Source organism: Aphelocoma coerulescens (genome assembly GCF_041296385.1).
Source record: "Aphelocoma coerulescens isolate FSJ_1873_10779 chromosome W unlocalized genomic scaffold, UR_Acoe_1.0 ChrW_unloc_scaf_3, whole genome shotgun sequence".
NCBI lineage: Eukaryota > Metazoa > Chordata > Aves > Passeriformes > Corvidae > Aphelocoma > Aphelocoma coerulescens.
The window spans coordinates 3517183-3542526 of NW_027184082.1; the positions used below are offsets into that span (position 1 = coordinate 3517183).

At 46.7% G+C, this 25344-nt stretch overlaps 1 protein-coding gene across 1 annotated transcript; it reads left to right on the plus strand.

Annotated features, from left to right (window-relative positions):
• The first annotated feature begins 18024 nt into the window (after window positions 1-18024).
• LOC138102873 (uncharacterized) lies at window positions 18025-21633 on the plus strand. The gene has a single exon (XM_069000637.1). It carries the CDS (start codon window positions 19151-19153, stop codon window positions 20729-20731), a length of 1581 nt encoding a protein of 526 aa, XP_068856738.1. The 5' UTR covers window positions 18025-19150; the 3' UTR covers window positions 20732-21633.
• The last annotated feature ends 3711 nt before the right edge of the window (window positions 21634-25344 follow it).

Here is a 25344-nt window from a genome sequence, read left to right on the forward strand (position 1 = left end):
CAAGAACCAGGAGGAGCAGTTCTTCAGTATGTTGATGACATCTTGATAGTGGCCAAGACACGAGATGACTGCATCGAGCTCACTGTAAGTCTGTTGAACTTTTTGGGCCAAAGTGGGTATCGGGTCTTGAAAGAGAAGGCACAGGTTGCCAGGGAAACAGTAGTATACCTGGGCCTGGAAATTTTCCGTGGACATCACCAACTCAGCAGGGAATGGAAGGAAGCCATCTGTTGACTTCCAGAGCCCCATACTGTAAGGGAGATGCAGGCCTTCCAGGGAATGGTAGGTTGGTGTCGCCTGTGGATATCAAACTACGGTATACTGGTGAGACCTTTATATGAGGTCCTTAAAGCAGCTGAAAAGGGGACAATTATGTGGACAGAGAATGCCAGGGCTGCATTTAAACAGCTGAAACATTCCTTGATGTCAGCCCCAGCTCTGGGGCTGCCGGACTTGACTAAACCTTTTGAACTCTTTACACATGAGCAACTGAATGTTGCTCTGGGGGTACTGGCACAGCACCTTGGAGACTAGCGAAGAGCTGTGGCCAGTTTCTCAAAACAACTAGACAATGTAGCCCAGGGTTGGCCAGGATGCTTGAAAGCTGTGGCAGCAACAGTCTTTCTGATACAGGAGGCCCATAAATGCACCCTTGGCCAGCACATTGTCGTGTATGTACCCCATGCAGTGATAAATGTGCTGGAGCAAAAGGGGGGACACTGGCTCTCCCCTAGCAGGATGCTCAAATACCAATCTGTGTTATTAGAACAGGATGATGTTACTCTAAAGGCAACTTCTGTGGTAAACCCTGCGATGTTTTTATCATCCACGTTACTTGACAGTGTGCCTGAGCATGATTGTTTGCAGACAATAGAGGAAACTTATTCCAGCAGACCAAACCTGAAAGATGTTCCTTTGAAAGATCCAGACTGGGAATTGTACACCGATGGGAGCAGCTTCATGAAAAATGGTAGGAGGATGACCGGTTACGCCGTAACCACCTCAGATAAAATCATTGAGGCAAAAGCTTTGCCTCCAGATGTATCATCACAGAAAGCTGAACTCATTGCACTAAGAAGAGCTCTAGAACTGAGTGAGGGGAAGAAGGTGAACATATGGACTAATTCCAAATATGCCTTCAGTGTTGTGCATGCCCGCGGAGCTATTTGGAAAGAACATGGCCTGCTGACTGCTCAAGGTTAATGAAGTTAAGCACACTAAACAGATTCTTGCACTTTTACAGAGCATTTGGAAGCCTACGGAAGTGGCTATCATGCATTGCAAGGGTCATCAAAAAGGGAAAACAGCCCCTGAACTGAGAAATTGTTTTGGTGATGAAACAGCCAGGGGGATTGCAGAAAAAGGCATTTTTGTAGTGGTACCACAGAAAGAGACAGATTTGTCATCATTTACCCCAAAATATGATCAGAGGGATCACAACTTAATTAAGTTCCTTAAGGCTGAAATCAAAGAAGGTGGGTGGGCTTTTACCCCGGTAGGACAAGTTGTAGTTCCACTCCTGATCCTTCGAGAAATAGCCCAACAAGAGCATGAAAGTGCCCACTGGGGAGCAGAAAATCTTTCAAAACATCTGAGGGAAGTAGTGATAGGGGGAGGGATGACTGATATTGTACAATCTGTAAACAAGCAAGTGTGAAACCTGCTGTAAAAACAACCCTGACACAAGCAAGAGAGTTGTGCTAGGAGTGAAAAAGACAGGAGATCTCCCGGGAGATTATTGGCAAATAGATTTTGCTGAGATGCCACGCAAAGAGGGATGCAGCTATATACTGGTACTGGTTGACACCTTCAGTGGATGGCCTGAGGCTTTCCCCTGTCACACCAACACAGCAAAAGAAGTAGTGAAAGCTTTGCTCAATCATATAATACTGTCATAGGTTAGCAAGCATAGTCCCGGAAGGGATGTCCTTGCTAAGGGGTGCTTACAGTTTCCTCTGGGACCTGAAAGAACCTATCAGCTGGCCAGTTTGAATATGGACAATTCTTTAAGCCACTTAAAGTTGTGACCGCCTCTGTGATACACACTTAAGAATAGACAAACTCCCCCCCCAAGCTCTCTCTCGTTTCCGGTGCTGGGACAGGTGGCTGCAGGCCCCGTGTGGGGGCCAGCGGGCCTGGCCAGGCCCTTCTGCGGCCAGGCCGGGCCTGGCCACGGCTCCAGGATGACCCACCCAGCAGGGCTGTGGGCAGCCAGAGCGGCTCGGAACCACCCCCCCCCTCCACTGCGGCCAAGATTTCAGCAAGGCGGCACCTCTGTCCGGCAGAGGTCAGGTGACCAACAGCGATAAGCCACAGAGCTGCAAGGCCGAGGTGAGATTAACCCTTTTATTGCTGTGAAGAGCTGAAAACCTGAGGGAAGAGAGAGAGAGGAGATGCTTAAAGCTGAAATTCTGTTATGAAGCTATGATATATCAGAGTATCCCGTTGTAATTTCATGAAGATATGGGGGGTGGAGTGTTCAACTCCTAAGCAATAAGCAGATGCTGACGCAGCTGTAATTTCATGAGAAGTTTGGACAGGGAGAGATGAACCAGATGAGGACTTTTGCTCCAAACGGGAAAGGAGAAAACCTCAGTTCCTAGAGATGCTCCTAGAGATAGTCCTAAAGATGTAGATGAGGAAGACCCTTTGCTCCCAGGGAAGGAGAAGGGCCTCTGTTTTTTTTGTTTCTGAACAGCTCAACCTTAAAATTGTACCCCAAAAAACTTCAAGAGTGGACCCTCGAAAGCAGTTGCGGGAAAAGCTGCAAGTCAGGGGAAGGGACTCACATCGCAAGCAGAGAGACTCCTCTTCCTAAATGGACTGAACAATATTTGGAAGTGGGTGGCTGTCTCGGTGTGATACTGTTTTCATAGCACGAGCAAAAAGAGACTTCTCTTTCTAAATGGACTGAACAAGGTTATTATGGAAGTGGTAAACAGACTGAACATCTTAAGGGTTGTCTTTTTCCATTGTCCGTGGGAGAAGGGAGGAAGGTGGGGGGAGGAGGAGAGTTCTGAAGGTGGTATAATTTTTTTTCTTTTCTTCTTTTAGGTCTGTTAATAAACTTGTTTATATTCATTCAAGTTGGTGCCGGCTTTGCATTTCTCCTAATTCTTATCTCACAGAAGATAGACAGTAATGAGTATTTTAGACCAAACCACTACACTAAATTGGTGTTTCTGCCCGGGAACAAACCCAACCCACGACAAATACCAAGTTTTAGGGTTCCTTTGGTAATGTCATCAGATAGGGGACCACATTTTGTTGCAACAGTGGTTGGGGAAGTTAGAAGGATTCTGGGACTTACCTGGGACCTGCACGCACCATACAGGCCCCAGGCAAGTGGCAAGGGTAAACGCATGAATGGGACCCTCAAAACCCAGATTTGCAAGATTTGCCAAGAGACATCCATGACATGGGTTCAAGCCCTGCCTATAGCCTTGCTCAGAGTCTGCATACAGCCAAGGCAAAGGGACAACATCAGTCCCTATGAAATATTATATAGCAGGCCATACCAGGTTCCACATATCCTGGGGGAAATTCATATGAGAGGTAAAAATTATTTGCAGAAATATTTAATGGCTCTGAGTTCCACTTTGCAGAAGCTCCAGAGATTCGTCGTGTTATCCAAACCAATAGGATTGGACACACCTGCTCATCCATTCCAGCCTGGAGACTGGGTCTACATCAAGTGGCGGGATAGTGACCCCTTGCAAGCCAAGTGGAAGGGACCATTCCAAGTTTTGCTGACCACTTTTACTGCGGTCAAGGTTGCAGGCAAGGGACTGTGGATTCACTACTCCAGGGTGAAGAAAGCTTCTGCTCCCAAAATCACCAAGAAGACAGAGACTGATACAAATCAGAAAGATGCAGTTTAAACTGTTTTTTACATGTTTGCTGTTTGCCCGACTGGTAACTATAGTTCGGGGTTCACCCCATGATTTGCATAAAATTGTTGTCCAAAATGTGTCCAAAATTCATAATAAGAGCAATTACTGGATCTGTACTCAGTTACCACCCCTAGATGGAAGGAGTCACTGGCCATTGATTAGCATTTTAATAGAAGAATTAAGAAAGATTTGGATGAAATTTGGAAGGGAACTCAAATTCTACATGAAGTAGCTTCTAGAAATAACACCTTAAAATGTGATCATATTTTTGATACCCTCACCTCATGGTTACCAAACTGGACCTGGGTAAAAGAAATATAATATCTTTTGATTGTAGTTATTATCTGTGTAATTTCCTGTGGAGCAGCCGGTTGTGTAAACTGGTTCTGCGGGTAAAAAATAGAGTAGAGACTAGACAAGATAGAGTTTTGTTAGTCTCTAAAAGGGGGGAAATGATGCCATGAAGATTTTTGCCTTTTCTTTTATACCCCTGTTATACCTTTTTACAACTTCTGTATTCCTAGTGCTTTTTGCCTACATTCTTGGACTTGTTTGTCAAGCTGAGAGACTAAACATTTTAGAGGCTTTGTAGCTAGAGATCAGTGGGCCCCAGACCCCAAGCTCCTCTCCAGAACACATTCTGTAAACCAAGATAGAACCATCCAGGGGAAGGTTCCTTGGGGAGGGGGGCTCACTTGAGCCTCTCATTGGAGAATCTTTGATAGATATGTTAATTAGTACAACCTATAATGTTAGGGGACAGACTCTCTCACACACACACTCGGTGGGGTGCATCTCGATGCATATGACCTGGACGTGTGCACCTAAGGATCCTTAAAATAAATACCAAGGTAAGATCCCTTTTCCCCTTCTAACCGTGTATGACTCTTGATTTTAAGACCAGGAAAAGGCATCAGGGGCCGCGGGGGGGCGCAGAGCTTTTCCGGGACCACGGTACAGCGGTCTAGCCTCTTGGACACCCATGGCGGCTCCTAGGCCATCCGCGCATGCGTCTGCTGAGCTGAGAACGCCCGGATGTACCTTTTTTGCTTGTATATCCCTGGGCAATGTTGCGCATGCGTCTACTGCACCGAGAATGCCTGGGTGCGGCCCATCACCCTCCATAGTGCCGGACTGTTCTGCGCAGTCGCAAACCCAAGCAGACGCCCTTCTAATACGTCATCTGCCTTTGTTGACGGGACTGCCGAATATCTCACGGCAGTTATCAGAACTGCCACATATATCACAACAGCTATCGGAACTGCTCAGCTTGCAAAAGCAGCTGCTGCAGATGCCAGAGACACCCCGTCGTGCGGGGTGCACCAGGCCCTCACCACCCGCACTGCCCACGACGACCGCGAGAGACGTGGCTCCAAACCTGGAAGTGGAGCTGCCAGCGGCGAACTTGGAACCGGCAGCGGCGGCCACGGCCGCGGTGTCACCGACCAGTGCAGCACCAGTGCTCCAGCTGCCTGCAGAGCCGAGACCAGCGACAGAAGTGGCAGACGCGGCGGCCATGCCCCGGCTTGGCAGCAGGGCAGAGCGCTGCCGCAGCTCAGGAGACGGCCACGGTTCCAGAAGCGACCACAGCGCAGGGGCCAGCGGCGGCGCCGAACTTTGCCGCGGAACAAGAGACGGCAGCGGGTCTGCGCGTGGCTGCAGCCTTGGAGATGGCTGCAGCAGTTCCAGCACCAGTTCAGTCGAAACCGGCCGAGATCGCTTCGCGAAAAGAGGCTGCAGTTCAAACTACAGCACAGCCAACTGTAGTCTGTGCTGCCTGTTCTGCCTCTGGTCAATCTGTTCCTCCCCGCCCACCTCTGTTCATTCGCGGCACCTAAGAGTTGCATTTACTCGATGACTCATCGTTGGGCAGTGAGGCAGAGGAGGCATTCGCCCTACGTCGTAAAGCGGCTGTAGCCCGGCGGCAAAAGAAAAGGCTGCTCTGGTCTCACCCATGGACCTTTCCGGACTGCACTGTGACAGTGCGTCTGACCCACTACAATCGTTTCTTAGAGTCAGTTAAGATGCGGGCTTTGGAGGAGAGTGACTGGAATTTATTGGAAACACTTGGGATGCCAAGCAGAGTTGAGGATTCTGGGAGTAATCAGGAAGCTGTTACACTGCATCCTGAGGCTGTGCCAGTAGTTCAGGATGGTAGTGACTCCCCAAAAGGGGAGGTCCAAGCTTTCCCAGTGTATAAGGCTCTCCCAAAATCAGGCGAGTGTGATAAGTGTGAGGTGATTGTTTGGAAGGTTGCACAGGATCTGCAATCCAAGGTGGCACAACATGGGCTTGGTTCTGCTGAGGTTATGCAAATAATAAGGGTGATAAATACAGATTTGCTTTCTCCATTTGATATCAGACACTTAGGTCAAATCCTATTTCAACCTATACAATTTACAGTTTTTGAGAAAACCCGGAGAAAGCTGGCCGACAAGGCTGCATTAGGGAATATGCAGCTCCCTGCTGCAAATCGTAGACGCGCAGTGGGAATGGATGCTTTGATGGGGACTGGTCCCTTCTCTGATCCCAGTCTACAGGGTGCTTTTTCCCTCTAGCGTCCTGCAGCAAGCTCAACAGGTCGGCGTCGCTGCCCCGTTGAAAACCATAGAGATGGCTGCTCCTAGAAAGCGATATACTGAAATAGTTCAAGGCAAATCAGAGTCATACCTCTCTTTTGTAGAGAAAGTTGCTGCTTCTCTCGAGAAGCAGGTTGAAGATGATGGGTTAAGGCACTTGTTGTTAAGGCAGTTAGTGAGAGATAACGCAAACGAGGAGTGTCGGAAGCCGCGGCGGGATGGGGAGCTCGGATCCCTGGCGGGGGGAGAAGAACCGACACCAGCCAATATGGTTGAAAAATACACTTCGATTTATTAGCAGTCTAAAGGCACTTATATAGTATACCAGCTTGTTAGCTCCTAAGTGGCTTACTTATCAGGACATATTTCTATTTCTACACAATCAGACTAAATTGGCAGTCTTCCACAGTCTTGTTATGTTCAAAAGAATCTTGCCCTTGCCTCCCTTATACTCCTAGATATCACACCTGCAAGTACGTTACTCCCTGAAATTTCTCAGGCTGAAACTGTTTTGCTTTTCACAGAGACTTTCCCACGGAAAGTGTCTCACACACACACAGGCCCAAAAACCTCCAGCTCAATAGCTTGCACAGTTCTTTTATTGATCCCAATAAATCCATTCTCCAACAAATTCCCCGTTTTTCTTTTGTGCATGTCGGGAAAGGCGCGGGAGACGAGCTCATGATTTCATGATCGGCAAGCCTCGATTTTATTGTCTTTTCATCTCTTATTTATACAACACTTAAACAGCTCATACATATTGCAAAACCTGAGCTCATGATTGGTCATCTTCTCTCGTGGGAACAACACACCCCGCGGCGATGGTTTCTTCATTCCAGTCTGCTCTGGCTTGTGTCCTGTTGGACACCTTGTTGATAAGAAACCTCTTTTCCCACGACAGGCTGACTCCTACATCCTGCAAGGCTCTATCTTATCATGTCCTCTACTGCGCAGCCATTCCTCAGATAAGCTCTCTACACTTCCCCCGTTTTCTTTATGTGCTATCATGCTCAGAGTTGTTGTTTTTAGCAGTACCCTCTTGATACAAGTTAGAGCACAGCTGAACAGGACTAATCCTACCAAAACCATAATCAATAAGAGAAACAATGTTTTTACCATGCTTCTTACCCAACCACCCAATCCCAGTTCACTGACCAGCCCATCTAGGCCAAAGAAACCTGTATCTTCCTTAATTTTTTGAGAGTGATTTATAAGCTGTTGAATCTCTGCATGAATAGAGCGAGAATGATCATTTAGATCCATGCAGCATAGTCCCTCAAATTCTTCACACCCGTGTCCATGAGCTAACAACAGAAAATCAATAGCAGCTCTATTTTGTAATACAGCATGTTGGACTGTGCTTAAATCATCTGCTAGCGCGGACAGTACTCTACTTGTTCCATTTGCTTGCTTCACTACCCAGCAGCTTAATCTCTCTATATTGCGATGAGCTCGAGCTGCTGCCCCTCCAGGCAAAAATAGTGATGAAAAAATTACCTCCCACTTGTTCCACAAGGTCAATTCATCATCACAATTTGATTGGAGGGTCTGGGATAGATCTCTGCGCCATCTGGTGGGGTGGGTTTTATTTGGGTGGTGCTGTGGAAGGGCTAAACTAAGCTGTCCGATTGTACACGGACCGCCAACGGGCAAGGTAGGGATGCCGGACCAAGCACGATTTCCGCAAATTAGAAAATATCCAGGGGGAAGCCTTCTGGGTATGACTGTGCCTGGTGCAGGTTTTTCCTGTGTCCTACCAGTGTGGTTGCACCACGATTTTTCCCATTCTAAACTGTTCCCTATGGGAGACAACCAAGTAGGAGTAGATACATTTTTCCAGCAGTTGGTATGCGTGCCTTCAGAGCAGTGTGAATTCCTGCTATCTATATAAAAGCAACTAGTGGCGTTTAAAGAATCAATCAATTCAATCTCTTGCGGCTCAGGCCCAAATGGGAGGCGGTCATCCCAAACGTCATACTGCTCGAAACTTTCAATGATGTTATTGCCAGTAATTCGGCCTGATCGGAACCCTGTATCATTGGCGGCTGACCTGAAATGGAGCCAAGTTGTATTTGTTAGGGGGACTCCTATTAGGCACGTAAGAAAAGGAGTACTTGGGGTAGCTAAGCTGGCACAGAACGTAGTTGTATTTAATTCGTGTGCCAAAGATACCCAAACATTTTGCCTTGGATCGAATAGCTTAGGAGGGTAACTATGCTTGAGGGCCAAAGTGCCTGGGATGCTTAGAAGACCCAATACGGCGAGTATACCGGCGGCACACATTGTCCCAGTCACGGGGTTTAACCTGCCACAGCTCTGGGACATCAAGGCCTGTCTTGCGACGGGCTTCTAGGATAGCGGAACGTTTGTTAGCTAATATGCTTTAATTCCCACCACAATTCTCTTAGGTGGAGGTCTTTGATATTTTCTAGTAACGCTAAACTCTGATCTAGAGGTACTCCCGTTAGTTTACCAAGATTTTCCTGAGCTGATGCTCGATTCCACTGAAACTCACAATTGAGGCACCTCAACTCTGTGGACACTTGTCGCTGAAAGATCCACCACTGTAAATTACAACCTCTGCAATGAATTCTAACCCGAGCTAAATGGCAACGATTATAACAAACAATGCATGAGCGTTAGCAATGTGGCAAAAAGTCCGCGTATAATCGGGGAATGAGGGACTCTTCAATTTCCCGTTCAGAGTCTATTAGAAATTTAGTATGGAATTCCTCTCCGGTGTTATGTAGCACTTGTGAGACCACCTGTTGGAGTCGTCTCTTCTTCCTCTGTCGCGGACTGTCCCTGCGTATAAGCTGGCTTAGTCCATTTTGCAGGGATCCACTGCGGTCCTGTCGGGGTAGAAACACAAACATAACCTCTGCCCCAGTACAAAACTTTGGCTGGATCCTGCCATAATCCTGACTGGGGGTCTTTAAATCTGACCCACACTTCTGGTTGCGGATTAGAAGGTGGGGTAAAATGGATTATGGCAGGAGGAGACTGTCTATCTCCAAAAATGCAAAGATGATTTAAAACAAATAAGCATTTCAGTAGCTTGTCTTGGGTATTAGGAATGTCAGGATATTTTTCTAGATACTGTTTTAATGTACCGTGTGCTCTTTCCACAATTGCTTGACCCGTGGGGGAGTGAGGAATTCCCCTTTTGTGGACAATATTCCATTGGGTCATATATCTGGCTATTCGCATACTGCAATAGGCGGGCCCATTGTCTGTTTTAACTGTTATAGGGACTCCCATAATAGCAATACAGCTATTCATGTGGCATTCAACATGTTTGGCTGTTTCTCCTGCTTGAGCAGTTGCCCACATAAAATGACTATAGGTGTCTATAGTAACATGAAAATATTTTAGCCGTCCAAAGCTGGCGACATGAGTGACATCCATTTGCCAAATTTCGTTAGCCTTTAGGCCCCTGGGGTTAACGCCTGCTCCCAAACCTAGCCCCTTATTGTGGAAACTGCACACGGGACACGCTTTAACTATGGCTTTTGCCTCTTCGATTGGGATACCGAATTCCCTTGACAAGCCTTTGGAATTCTGATGAAAAATAGCATGGCTTTCTCGCACCATTGTTTGTTTCGGGAGAATGTTTTGGGCAAGCGAGACAAGTTTATCTGCTCTTTCGTTTCCTTCACCCAGGCCTTCGTTCCACATGTGGCTGCGAATATGGAGAATGGAATAGGGGTGTGACCGTTCTCTTAGGGCGCGTTTTAGTTGCAGAAAGAGTTCATAAAGCCTTTTGTTTTGTACTTCCTTAATGACTGCATCCTCAATTCTTGAGGCGACGCCCACTACATACAGCGAGTCCGAAACTACGTTTAAGGGTCCTGTGAGGTGGGTTACTGCCCAAACGACTGCAAGTAATTCTAAGGTTTGCAGGGTATCATCTGACGAGGCGTTTATTAAATGCTGATGCCATTGCTGGTCTTGTTTCCATACGACGGCTGCTTTCCTTGTCTTTCTTCCGGCGTCTGTGAATGCAGTAATGGCATTGTGGATAGGCTTATCTTCTCGCAAGGGTTTTGAAATCCAGTTCCATGCTCCTATCCACTGTAATGCCTTGGGAAACAGGGGACCAGTCCGAATTTTGGCTCCTGAGGACAACAGCGCTTCCGTGAGTGATGAAGAATTTAGCAAGTACCAGTCCAAGGCAGGTTTTTCCATTGGGAGATTGATGCACTCAGGTTCTTGTCCTCCAATTTCCAAAATGCGCAAACGTCCTTTCTTAATTAAATTAGCCAAATTTTCAAGTTTTGTGGTAATAGTTTTTCGTTGCTGCAACTGCGATGATATCCATTCTAAAACTGTCAGCTCCCCCGTTTTCTTTAGCTGCGTAATTGCGCCGAGGAGGTGAGTTTCAGAATTCCAAATAGTAAGAGAGAGGGGGATGTCTGGATTAAGACGCGAAACAAAACCGTCTGTGATACAGGTGGTGATTTGTTGTAGAGCTTCTCGCTGCTGCGGCGTTAGGTGTACCGGTGCGCATGGATCTGATCCTTTTAGTAAGGGACGGAGCTGGTCTAAAAGAACATTAGGGATTCTTACTATTGGCTTTAACCACTGCAGATCACCTAACAGTTTTTGAGCGTCATTTAAAGTGGTGATTGAGGCTTGGATATGCAGTTTTTGAGGCTTCACTCTTTGATTGGTGATGACCCATCCTAAATACTTCCACGGGGAGGATATTTGAATTTTGTTAGCAGCTATTACTAAAGACCATTCTTGAAGAGAGGAGGTAATAAGCTGAATTTCTGTTTGGTCAAAAGGCTCCTTCTGCGCAAACAAAATATCATCCATATAATGATAAATGATGGTCTGAGGTAACTTTTGTCGCAGTGGTTGCAACACTGCATTGACATACAATTGACATATGGTGGGAGAGTTGCGCATTCCCTGCGGCAATACAGTCCACTCAAAACGTTTGTCTGGTTCACCACGATTAAGAGCAGGCAATGAAAAGGCAAATCGCTTTGTATCATCTGGATGTAGTGGAATTGTGAAAAAGCAATCTTTCAAGTCAATAATAAGAAGAGGCCAATCTTGTGGCAACATTGCTGGATTAGGGAGTCCTGGCTGCAGTGCTCCCATAGGCTCCATACGAGCATTGACAGTTCGAAGGTCTTGTAGCAGACGAAACGTGCCATTTTTCTTTTGGATGACAAAAATTGGGGTGTTCCATGGGCTTGTCGACGGCTTAAGATGTCCTTGTTGAAGCTGCTCATTGACTAGTGTGTGTGCTTGGAGCAGATTTTCCCGTTTTAAAGGCCATTGCTTAACCACTACAGGGTTATTGTCAGTCCATCTTAGTGGCAGCGGGAAATTCCAAGCAACGGCCCTTAGTAGAAATGGCGATCATCGGTAAGCACAAAACTCATTTGGGCCAATACATCTCTTCCGATGAGGCAGTCAACTGTGGGGGGTAGAGGGGCGATAGAAAAAGTTGCGGTAGTTTTCTTGCCCTCAATTTCTACAGTTATCAGCGGAGATTTGTGTGCTAGTTTCATTCCTCCGACACCAGTGATGGCTGTCATTGCTGGCAGAAGAGGCCAATGTGAGGGCCATGTGTTCACATCGACAATGCTGGAGTCTGCCCCTGTGTCTAGGAGGCTCTGTAACGTGATTGTTTCTCCTTTATAGGTTAGGGCACACAGCTTCCGTGGACGGCTATTAAGATCGATGGTGAGCAAGGTTAGTTCCCCAGTTGAGCCGTAGCCTGTATGAGCGTTTGGTTGAGCCTGCAAGGGTTGCGTGCCTTTTGTGGCTTGAGGCAAAGGTACAAATTGAGCTAGTCTTTGGCCTTTAGGAATCCTTACAGGTGGATGAACAGTATAAGCCAGTATGAAGATATCACCCTGTGAGTCAGCGTCCACCACGCCTGGTTGAACGAACTGTCCTAGGGCAGTGGCAGATGATCGGCCAAGAATCAAGCCTCCTACTGGTGTACCATTGAGGCAGATGGGTCCTGTTAGTCCTGTAGGGATGTTATGGATTTCAGACGTCAGGAGATCACAGTCTACTGAGGCTGCCAAGTCCAGGCCGAGGCTGCCACCTGTTGCTGGCTGGAGGCAGGGCAAGGGTTTGCAGCTGCTACTTGTGTCCCTGCGCGGCTGCTGGACGCGCTGCTCCGGGAGTTTCCCCGCTTCTTGTTACAGCAGGCATTCGAGTTATGCGTGTTGGATTGGCATTTGTTGCACCAAACTCCGGATGCTGAGCACTCCCGACGAAGGTGGCCCGACTGGCCACATCGATAGCATCTCATTCTGTTTCCCTCTGGAGGCAACCGGGGGCGCGTGGCTGCTGCTTGGAGGGGAGCAAGGGCGGCCATTACCTGCATCTGAGCACTAGCTGCTTGTTCCTTCAATCCCTACCCCAGCTTTTCTAACGCGTGGACTAAAAAGGCTTGAGCACCTGTGGGCAAGGTCGCAGCTTTATCTAGTAATGCCTGAGTGGTCCAATCACCAGGTATAGAGGTAATCAAAGATCTGGTGGTAGGGTTGCTATTTTGCAAAATGCACTGTCTTAAAATGGCATCTTGCATATGGTCGGGTATCCCTGCCCTAGAGATAGCTTTCATAACCTTATCAACAAAGGAGCTTAACGATTCATCACGACCCTGCTTGATGCTCATATATAGGGGGGTCCCTCCCAATGTCCTGACTTTATCTATTGCTCTCTTAGCTACTGCCATTGCCTCCCTAAGTTTATGTGGCCCTAGTCCAGCTTGAGCTTCAACTCTGAGATACGGGCCCTGTCCCATAAGCTCGTCTACAGTAAGGCCTGTTAAGGGGTCCCCTTGGGGTCTGGGGAGATTAGCGCTACTTGCCGCTTCCTCTCTCCACCTTGCCTCAAAAAGCAATCTCTGAGAGGGGGTGTAAATGAGTTTTGTGATGGCCAGGATATCGGCAGGCAGAAGAATGTGGGCATTAAAAAGATAATCTAACATCTGCTTAGCTGGTTCACTAGACACCCCAAAGTTACTGACTGTTGCTCTCAGCTGGGACAGGAGTTTCCAGTCGAGATGGGCAAACTGCGCGTTCTGACCCCCTTGCGCATTAGTAGTGAAAACAACAGGGAAAGCCATCGCTTCTTGTGCCGCTGCTAGGAGTTCAGAATCTCCCCTTTCCATGCCGTCTCGGGCAAGCGCCTGCCACAACTCTCTCCTCCTTGCTGCCATAGCCTCCGCCGGGTCAGATTCTGCCCCAGGGACAGGCTTCGTGGCATTAGAGGGGTCGGGCGGCAGCGGCGGGCATGAGGGGGTTAATGCAGAAGCGGCGATTGAAGCGGAAGGCTAGGGAGCAGGCAGGGGGGTAGGCAGCGCGGGGGATTGACTGTCAGCGGGGGGTGGCTCTGGAGGAATCTCAATAGTGGCAAAGGCGGGGGGGTTGGGGGCTGTAGGGTAAACCGAGGAGTCATTATCTTGGCTACGGGAATGCGCTGTCTTAATACCTATGACTGCTCGCTTCTCTGCCTGCACTAACAGTAACTCATTATGAACTGCTTTCCAAAGTTTGCTTATTTTCTTGGCTGACTCATCATCGTCTAAAACAAGGCTAAAAAGTTGATCCCTGTTCCTCTGCCATTCTACTAATTCGTGAATGCTGTGAGGGTAGGGAAAGGAGCCATAGGAACGCGAGCGAGTTAGTAGGGAAGGGAGGTCTTTTTCTAAGTTAAAGGCTTTGAAGTAAAGCATAAGAAGAAAGACTTTAAATAAATCCTGTGCTGCTTGCCTATCCATACTTACGGTACCGTTGCTAGCCCTCCAGGCTTCGGCAGCACGTATCAGCGAACCCACTGGTGTGGTCGTTCGGGCACGGAGACGGGAACACAGTTGTCCTCCGCTCTTATTGCCGTCCCTCTAGCTGCAGGACCTGAACCCAACGCACCTTTCCTTGTGGAAATGGGGGTGGGGGGGGTAAATGACGTGCCTTCTGGAATATCCCTTTGGTCAGTTGGGGTCACCTGTTGTTGGGGGTGCTCTCCGTGCTCTTATAACACTTAGACCATACAGGTCTAATAAGGGCACAGAAGGGCAATGAAGCTGGTGAAGTCTAGAAAACATGTCTTATGAGGAGTGGCTGAGGGAGATGGGAGTGTTTAGTCCGGAGAAAGGGAGGCTCAGGGGGCACCTCATTGGTCTCTACAACTACCTTAAAGGAGATTGTAGTGAGGTGGGGGTCAGTCCCTTCTGCCATGTCTCGAGTGGAAGGACAAGAGGAAATAGCCTTAAGTTGCACCAGGGGAGGTTCAGATTAGATATTAGAAAAAAAAATCACTGAAAGAGTGGTCAGGCATTGAATAAGTTGCCCAGGGAGGTGGTGGAGTCACCATGAACACTTGAACACCAAGAGTGGAGTCACCAAGTATTCAAGAGACATCTGGATGTGGCACTTGGGGACATGGCTTAGGGGTGATTATGGTGGTATTGGGTTGACAGTTGGACTAGATGATCTTGAAGGTCTCTTCCTGACACTATCCATGCTGTAATTATTCCTTCCCTGCTGGGGGAAGATTTTAGAGTCTTTGCCAGGAGTCCAAGAGACGAATGGACCTTCAGCCTTCTCTGCTTTCAGATGGTTGTTTATTAAATCTTATCAGAGAAATAGAGCCACTTAACGTGACCCAGACATAGTACAGAGCAGAGAATGCAGGAGAATGCCTAATTATCAAGATTACACAGTCTTTTAAAGGTAAGTCACCCAATGAAAGCTTAAAATGAAAGATATTTTCACTTTTCCACCAATGTATAAGAAATCATTTTGTCACGTAGAGAGGAACTGCGGAATTCTTTATCCAATCATCCCAAACTACTTCTACTGCAGAATATGGACTAGTAGAAAAAGAAGAAGAAGGTCTGGAGAACAACAACAATCCTCCATTTTGAAGTTTTTTGCTTTTATCTATTTACTATATTAACAAACCCAAATCCTCTAAATTTTTCACCCTGTGACAATCTTACATAATATTCTATCACCTAGTTCACACCAGTGTCGATTTTAATTCTTCCCAGAGGGTAGGCAATTTTCTCCTAGGACAAAAGTCAAAAACAGTGTTGTCCAGGGGGGTAGAACCCTTCAAAACAGGCAGAGAAATATTCTCTGCACTCTGGGTTCCTACATCTTCCAATCTTGATGATTCTGTTATTCTGTGATTGTTTTCAGTGCATTAAGTTCATCTGATATATACTATTCATGCTTGATCAGCCATATGTCACGCAAGAAAGCTCTTCAATTAGTGAATCGAGGCCCTAGCCAAAAACTGTTTCAGAAATAGAAATGTTACAACTGATCACAGCTATTGCATGCTGTGGTTGCACTGCATGCCCTAAAGAAGGGGACTATGAAGGTATTCAGCCATGACCCTGTGTAGAATCCCAGAAGATAAGGAGCTAATGTGTATGTCTCAAACACTGATAGCCGGATAGGTGTGGAGCCAACCAAGGAGTGTTGATAATGACACACTGTGGGAAAGAACAGGATGTGGCTAGAGAAGAGGCCATACAGAGGTAGGGCAGCACATTTCTGGGACAAATGTCCTTGTTCTGGCTCCTGGAGATAAGCACAACACAGCACAGGTGCAGGAATGATGTTGAGAAGTGAGCATGGAATGTAGGGGGGACCAAGACCACCTGTATTGGGTTGACCTTGGCTGAATGCCAGGTGCCCACCAAGCTGCTCTATCATTCCCCTTCCCAGTGGGACAGGGGAGAAAAAATAAGATGGAAAACAACTAGTAGGTTGAGATAAGGCAGTTTACTAAAGCAAAAAAGCAAGCAAGAGTTTGCGCACGCATAAGCAAAGGGGGGGAAAAAGTTTTTTCTCTACTTCCCATCAGCAAGAAATGTTCAGCCACTTCCCAGGAAGCAGGGCTTCAGCACACAGAGTGGTTGCTCCAGAAGGCAAACACTGTAAAATAAAAAAATGTCCTCCTGATCCTCCTCCCTCCCTTAGCTCTTATATCTGCACTGATATCATATGGTATGGAATATCCTTTTGGTTAATTTGGGTCAGCTGCCCTAGTTGTGTCCCCTCCCAGGATGCCGTGGTTTGACACTGGTTAAAACGCCAGGCACTCACGAAAATCGTTTACTCACTCTTCTCTGCTACAGTTGGGCAGAGGAGGGGAAAAAAATGAAGGGCTCATGAGTTGAGATAAGGACTGGGAGAAAACACTTTAAGGGCAAAATAGGTTCAAATTTAAAGGTATAAAGTAAATTTATTATTAACAGAGTCAGAGGAGGATAATGAGTAGTAAAATAAGCTTTTAAACCCCTTTTTTCTCCCCAGCCCCTCCTTCCTTCCCACTGACAGCACAGGGAGACAGTGGGGGGGGGGGGGGGGGGGGGGGGTTTGTCAGTTCGTTACCAGAGATCTTTTTCAGTTCATTCAGGGAGAGGAGTCTTTTCTCTGTTATGCTGTGAGTCCCTCCCACGGGCAAAACACTTTTCCCAGAACTGCTGTGGCGTGGGTCACTCATTCACGAGGTGCAGTCTTTTAAGAATAGGCTGCTTCAGTTTGGAAGCAAGGGCTCTTTCTCTATCTCTGGAAGCAGGGGCCCTCTCTCTCTTTTTGGGTCTCTCACTGCATTACAGCTTTTTCTGGCCTCCACTTGCTCCGGCATGGGCACTTTTCCCACGGGCTGTGAGTGGATTTCTGCACTCCCCATGGACTTCATGGATTACAGGGGGACAGTTTGTTTCACCATAGTCCTCATCATGGCTTGCAGACGAATTTTGACTCCAACATTTGGAGCACCTCCTCCCCCTCTTTCTTTTCACTGACCTTGGTGCTGCCATGTTGTCTTTCTCCACATGTTCTCATTTCCTCCTCTTTTTCTGACTAGAAGAAAAATTGCTGCTCGTAGGTATCATTGTTAACAAGTTTCACTAATTCAGAGATTCTTGCAGCATCTTGCAGCGCCGAGAGGTTGATCTCGTCTAGGTTCTGTGTCAGGCAATCGTTTGCCATGTTTCTGCTGTCGGCCATGTGGCCCCCACCACCACCGCAGGCGGTTGCGGCTGCTGCGGAGCTGGCGCTATTTAATGCATCTTTTCATACAGGGCACCGAGAAGGAGAAGACACTGCCCCTGCCCTTCTGCCCATGGCGTGGTTGGCCAGGGGTGGCCAGGCAGGCAAAGTTTGCTGCAGGCCGCGCCAAAATGATGGTGGCAGCGGCGCATCACTGTGCGCTGTGCCGGGATGCCCCGGCGGTGGCGGCTCACCACCCTTAGAAAAACTGCCCGCACGCTGATTTGATTTCCTTCTCAAATATGTAATCACAGAGGCATCACCAACCTCTTTAATTGGGCCAGCAGCATGTCTATCTTCAGAGCCATCAGAGATTGGCTCTGCCAGAGATGGTGGAAGCTTCCAGCAGCTTCTCACAGAAGCCACTTCTGTGGCCTTCTCCCGCTACTAAAAACTAGGCTGTGCCCAAATCAGCACACAGGATGTTGCCCACTCCCAGCCCCTTGAAGGGGCAGGGGGAAATGTTGGAGAGCTAGCGCTGCTGCTGTATGTAAGAGACGGTCCAAAGATCCCTCATCTGCCTCACGATCATCGCCGAGAACAGAGACTGAGCACAGGAGTCCTGGCCCTGCTGAGGTGGGATGTCTGCCGAGTGTTGCCTAGGGGTGTGCCCGCTGGGAACTGGTACGCATTCCTGAGGAAAATTAGTGCAGGTCGCAATGGACTGCGCCGTTCTTGCTGCCCAGGCGGGAAGGACTGCGCCGAAGCGGAAAGGAACGACCTGCCCTGCACACCTGTCCTGCACACCGGTCTTGTGCGTCTGTCCTGTACCTGTTTCCCAAAGCAACAGACTCCACAACAATGGCTGTAAATTTCCCAACCTCTTGGCCAGTTGCCCCTCGCTTCTGAAAAGGACTATAAAGGGACTCTCTGAAATAACCAAGTCGGAGAGATCTCCCCCACGGAAAGAAGACGAATCTATTGGCGGAAGACCACGAGGACTTCGTCTCATCCGTTGGTAGCTATTGCCCCCCCCCCCCTCTTTTTCTTCCTCCCTACTTTGTCTCTCTCTCTCTCTCCCTTTCTCTCTTCTATTGCATTACTGTGTTGTGGGCACTTAATAAAGGTGCACTGTTTTGATTTAAACTGAAATTTCTTGTGTCCTTTTTACACTCTGAGATCTATAAACGAACCATCACGACCCCCGCTTGCATTAGCGGATCGTGACATTAAACTGGCGTCACGGACAGGATCTGACAGACAGAAGGGGTTGCAAGGTTGTGTGTAGTCTGTAATAGGGGAAGGACGTTTCACTCCAGCCGCACCTAGCCCGACACCCCAAAAGGGGTGAGCGGTGTCTAGAAAGCAAGGGGGGTGACTCGAATTTCCCGCAAACTGCACACGCCTGGGTGAAAAGCACCCCATACTCAGTTGAGGGCTCTGTCTTCAGATTTTTTTTGCAAAGGATCTCTTAGTGTAAAAGGAGGAACTGTGTTTTTTGGTGTGTGCATGAATTTGGACTGCTTGGTGTAGTGAAGAGACAACCATAAGTAACTTAAGGAGTACCTCCCAAGCAGATTTGGTCTCTTCACCCACCCAGGGAAGTGAAGGGAGACACAGCGAAGCTGTGTGTGTGTCGCAGTGTGTAATTAACTTTACCTCCTTGTGGTGGTTTTGATCCTGTCATAAAATGACTGAAAACCCCAGTGCAAAAGTTAAAGCTGCGTTTTATGCTCTGCTAGCAAAACATAATGCCCGGCCCTCTCCGGGAGGGGAAGAATGGGCTCAAAATAACTGGTTTAATTTAGATTATGTGACTGATAGAGTATATTCTTTACAACATGAGACTAGATTTAAATTTGGCCGAAATAAAACCATAATCTGCTCTGTTTTAGGGGCATGCCTTGCGGCAGCCATAGATCATCGCTTAAAGCGATGTACTGAAGAGAAAGCGATCATAGATTCCCTTCAAAGCCTAGTGGAAATTTTACAAAAACAATTAGATGAAGAAAAAAATAAAAATCACTTGCTAGAGGCTGCTTTAAAAGAGGAATATTTTAGAAATTCGAAAAATGCTGACTCACCAAAAGAGACAGAGGAAAAGGAAACTCCTCACATTGACCAAATATACCCCCAAAAAGAACTAATACTAGTAAAAAATTGTGGAGAAAACTGCTGCCCTCGTGTGAGACCTCTGATTAAAACTGAATATAATTATATCAATGATGAAGATTTTGAACCGCATATCACCACTAAACAAATACCATACAGTGCTGTTGAATTAGCTAGATTAAAAAAGGAGTATGGGCGGCTTCCCCACGAATCTGAGACAGAATATGTCTTCCGAGTGTCTCTCACCGGAGGAGACCAAATTCAATTAACTGAACAGGAGGCCAGTGGATACTGGGGACATGGAGTTTTCTTGACAACAGGAGACAAACGTGGCACGTGGTCCCTGACTCAGCGTGCAGCCTTCTGGGCCGGGGGACTTAATCCTTTAGAAAGGGGAGACCCTTTAGCTATAATTGGTACCCCCGAGCAACTCCTAGAAAGTGTCCACAAAGCTGCCTGTTTGCAAATGATCCATGAAAGAAAATTAACTCCTGGATATGAATCCCCCATGCAATTACCTGTTAAACCTGCACTGATGACCCCTTTAATTCGAGGCCTTCCAGAATCACTCAAACCTACAGCAATTGCCCTTCAAAAAACCATAGCGGCTGTAGGTCCCGTAGAAAGGCTAGATAGATTCCTTGGAAACCCAAGCGACCAAACTGGATCTACCGATCCTGGGTTTACTCCCTATTCAACCCCCTCTCAGCCGCCAGGTTCACAATCGAATTCACCTGCGGGTGATCGCAAAGTTTGGACATGGAGTGAAGTTGCAAAAGATCTGATTGATTACAGTAGAAAATATGGACCTATAAAAATTCCAGAAGAAAAATTAGACAAAACAAAAGGTGTCAGGTACATTCGGGCTCCTCATGGCGAAAAGCCAGAGAATGTAAAACAGATCTCTAACCGTCAGCATTGGTGGTTATTAGGCATCAAAAAGGGGGTCCCCAGAGATGTGATGGATGGCTTACCCCTTGATAAATTGAGTAAGGTAGTGTCTAACTGGCACTGCCGAAAACCCGTTCTACCAAATCCATCAGTTCAACCCAGTGCACCCCTCCTCCCTCAGAATCTGGGCAGTGAGTCAGACCAACCACTCCCTCAAAGTCTGTGCAGTGAGCCAAAACAACCTCTCCCTCAAAACCAGGGAAACTAGACCCTCCGTCTCTTGTCAGTGAGCGAAGAGATGGAGCATGGGTATACCTGAGAAGGCTCACTAAAAATAAAAAGGGAGATATAATGATCACAGCTATTACAGGCCCTAAACGGGCACCTGTAACTTTTCTAATTGACACTGGGGCACAAATTTCTGCGCTGACAAAGAAAGATGCCCAGAGATGTGGAATTGTCCCAACAAAGAACCGATATTGTGTTTTAAATGCCTTAGGAACGACAGAATCTATGAATGTAGCCCTAGTTAAGCTCATTTTACCTGGGGAAGAAAATCAACTCTCTATTAATATGGTGATTGGAGATATCCCAACCAATCTATTAGGGATGAATGCCCTCGTTGGGAGGCAGTGGGAGGACTCAGAGGGTCTCCTGTGGTCTTTTGGCACACCACGTTTTAACATCAGACTGCTCGAAGCCGCACCCTCCCTACCATTCAGCAAAGTAACTAATGTGAAACAATACCCCCTCCCCCTGGGTGCCAAAGAGGGCATCAAGCCAGTGATACAGGAGCTGCGAGAACAAGGAGTAATAGTTAATACTCATTCTCCTTTCAATTCTCCGGTGTGGCCAGTGCGAAAGCCTAATGGGAAGTGGAGGCTGACAATTGATTTTCGCAGGCTAAATGCCAACACAGACCCTCTCACAGCAGCTGTCCCAAATCTAGCAGAATTGATAACACTAATTCAAGAAAAAGCTCATTCAATTATGGCAACTATAGATGTCAAAGACATGTTTTTTATGATACCTTTACAGCCAGAAGACATGGACCGTTTTGCTTTCACATGGGAAGGACAGCAATACACTTTCACTAGGCTTCCCCAAGGGTACAAACATTCCCCCACCCTGGCTCATCACGCTTTAGCCCAGGAGTTAGAAAAAATACCCAAAGCTGACAATGTGGCTGTTTATCAATACATTGATGATATCCTTGTGGGAGGAGATGAAATAGAAGAAGTGAGAGATACCCAACAAAGAATAATCTCCCACTTAGAAAGCCTTGATTTGCAAATTCCCTCAGAAAAAATCCAAAATCCTTCACATGAAGTGAAATTTTTGGGAATTTGGTGGAAAGGAGGTATGACATGTATCCCACCTGATACCCTAACCTCTTTAGATCAGATTAAAATGCCTGAATCCAAAAAAGATCTCCAACATGCTTTAGGATTATTAGTGTTCTGGAGAAAACACATCCCAGATTTTTCCATAATTGCCAGACCTCTTTATAACTTGTTAAGAAAAGGGATAAAATGGGAATGGAGTGCTTCTCAAGAAGAAGCATTGCAATTGTTGATTTTTGAAGCAACAGCTCACCAAGCCCTGGGCCCTATTCACCCTACAGATCCTTTCCAGGTGGAATGGGGATTTGCCTCTTCAGGGCTGTCAGTACACATATGGCAGCGGGGTCCTGAGGGTCCAACGAGGCCTGTAGGTTTTTACTCTTGTGGCTTTAAAGATGCTGAAAAAAGGTACACTACCTGGGAAAAAGGATTATTTGTGGTTAGCTTAGCTCTCATAGAAGTGGAGAAGATTGCACGACAACAACCAATTGTTTTGAGAGGCCCTTTCAAAGTTATTAAGGCAGTCTCTACTGGGACCCCCCCACCTGACGGGGTGGCCCAGAGGGCCTCAGTAAGGAAGTGGTATGCTCAGATTGAACATTATTGTAGCATCTTCTCAGTAACTGAAGGAGCTGTAAAAAATCTGGCAATCCAAGAGACTGAAAACTTGAGTAGCAGTCAGGACAAACCTGCCTCAGCCATCAAAGTAGCCTCTCCTTTTTCCCCCGAACAGTCAGCAAATTCTTGGTTTACAGATGCTTCTGCCAAGCGAGAAGGAAAGGTGTGGAAATACAAGGCTGTAGCCCTGCACACCTCCTCAGGTGAACGAATTATCACAGAGGGGGAAGGCAGCGCCCAAGTTGGCGAGCTGATAGCTGTTTGGAGTGTTTTCCAACATGAGGCACAGAATACTTCTCCTGTCTGTATCTACACCGATTCCTATGCTGTGTTTAAGGGATGTACTGAGTGGCTTCCTTTTTGGCAGCAAAATGACTGGGAAGTTAACAGAATCCCAGTATGGCAAAAGGAAAAGTGGCAAGAAATTCTAAATATTGCAAGTCAAGGGAATTTTGCCGTGGGGTGGGTAGCCTCTCACCAGACAGATGGAAATGCAGCAGGAGAGTGGAACAATAAAGCTGATGAATTAGCAAGACTAAGTCCTTTGAAAAAGGATCAGATTACAGAAGACTGGGAGCACTTATTAGAATGGTTGCATGTAAAAAGACAACACACAGGTGCAAAAGATTTGTACAAAGAAGCCCTTGCTCGTGGGTGGCCTGTTACCAGAGAAATGTGTAAAACATGCATATCAGCTTGTGAACAATGCCGCAGACGGCTGGAAAGACACCCTTTGGAAGATGACCCTCTGCATTTAAGAAAGGGTAAAGGCTTATGGGATGCGTGGCAGGTAGATTATATTGGCCCCTTTAAAAAGTCAGGAGGTAAACACTTTGTACTGGTAGGAGTAGAGATTATATCTGGGTTAGTCCAGGCCGATGCCTTTAAAAGAGCTACAGGAGATAACACTGTCAAAGCATTGCAGGGATGGTTTGGAACTTTCCCAAAACCACAAGAAATTCAATCTGACAATGGGTCTCACTTTACTGCCAAAGTTGTACAGGACTGGGCAAAAAGTGAAGGCATTAAATGGACTTTTCACACCCCTTACTACCCTCAAGCTAACGGCATTGTAGAAAGGACCAATGGTCTCCTGAAACGACTTCTGAAACCACAGGAGGGAAACTGGGATGTTCGGCTATGGGAAGCTGTGAAAGGTGTGAATGATAGATGGGGGGTAAACGGGTGTCCTAAAATCACTGCCTTTTGCCCAACAGCTCCAAGTATAATTCCTTCATTACAGGGACCTAATGATCCTAAGAATCCTGCACACTACCCTGGACAACCTGTTTTGGTAGACCTCCCTACTGTAGGAGAAGTACCATTAGTGCTGAAAAGCCCTCTAAATAAATATGCATGGGTAGCCTCTGATGCCCTAGGGAGAGAGCATCGGATACATACACGCTGGATAATTCCATCATTCTAATTTTTTCTGCCTTTAGTGGCAGACTCTGTTTGTGTTTGCTTTTCACAGAAGAACTCCGAGGGACATAAAAGACCACATAAACCATGATAAAACTGGTGATACTTTTCTGCATCCTACCACAACACCATGGCCAAAAAGCAGCTGAGTGGCCATGGTCTGGTACTACCATTAGGTACACTAGTGCTCTAAGATCCCATCCTAGAGATCGTCGCCCAAACCCAGACACTGCAGTACTGCACGACTCTAAGGTATACCATTCAAATGAATGGGGATGGGACTCAAAAGATTGGACTACAACCCTAAATGGAACAATTGGTGAGAAAATTGAGGTAAGATGCAGAAAAGTAGAAGGACCTTTCTCCGGGAAAGCTTCCACCATTACAATCACCGGGAATTTTCTAAAACCAAATGGGAAAAGTGACCTGCACCCCAACATTACGGCCGAACTCTGCCCTACAACAGAGTGGGCGTGTGACACACAAACCCTCTTCATCCTGTGTTGTCGTCAGAAGAATGTCGGTAACTACAGCCTAGACCCCAGTACCAACAATGTCCAAATCACGAAGCTTTGCAAAAATGAACCAACTGACTGCTGGTATAACTTTACTCTAACTAAATCAGCCTATGTAACATGCAATTGGCAAAATAACCAGACAGATCAGCCAGGTTTGAAAGGTTTAACTTATAAATTCAAAATAAATGCTGTAGCAAAGCCCATACTAAGTGTAGTAATTACGTACCATGGTATAAGTACCTCCCTCGTACTAGATGACAAGAACAACGTTTTTCCTCCCTTTATGGTAACCCAAGGTGATGATGTTTCAATACGATGTAGACTAATTGGTAGATCTTTTACTAAACCTATACACAGTTATAGCATTGGACCTCATGACCGCGTTTTGTTTTGTGAAATTCAAAACCAAGATTGTTGGCTAAACTTAACTGATGTGCAATTTTCCCATAAAGTCATGTGTGGTAAAAACGATACAAAACACTGGGGAAAACTCAATGTCAATGTTGTAATACCTACCACCCAACCACCGGTTATGCTGAGCCCAAGAATTTTTAAAGTTGGACCATATACAATCAGGAAAACAGGCCAACAACAAATACTATTTAATCCAGCATGGTCTCTTAAACAAGTCAAATTGCTCATGCAAAACAATGTCTCAGAAGTTCAGCCAGCTTGTTCACCCTTTCTGCAAACTTCCTTCGAGGGGTGGACAACCTGGTTGCGAAAGCGAAACCCTTCTAAGAAACGAACGCAAAGAGACATAACCGGTGTCATGGGAACAGGATTGGGAATCTTAAATAGTATTGATTCAGAAGTATTAATGAATAAATTAATTGCCACAACTACAGATTTGACTAAAATACAACAACCACTGCAGTCATCCCTATTAGCCTTGGGAAGCCATCAGTGGTTGTTATCAAACATATTACCAAATTGGGAAAAGGTAAATGTGAATGACCACAAATTGATAATTGACGCAC

What these genes read in the sequence shown, in the direction of transcription:
- LOC138102873 (XM_069000637.1), top strand. Translation starts at nt 19,151, where the DNA reads ATGACTGAAAACCCCAGTGCAAAAGTTAAAGCTGCGTTTTATGCTCTG.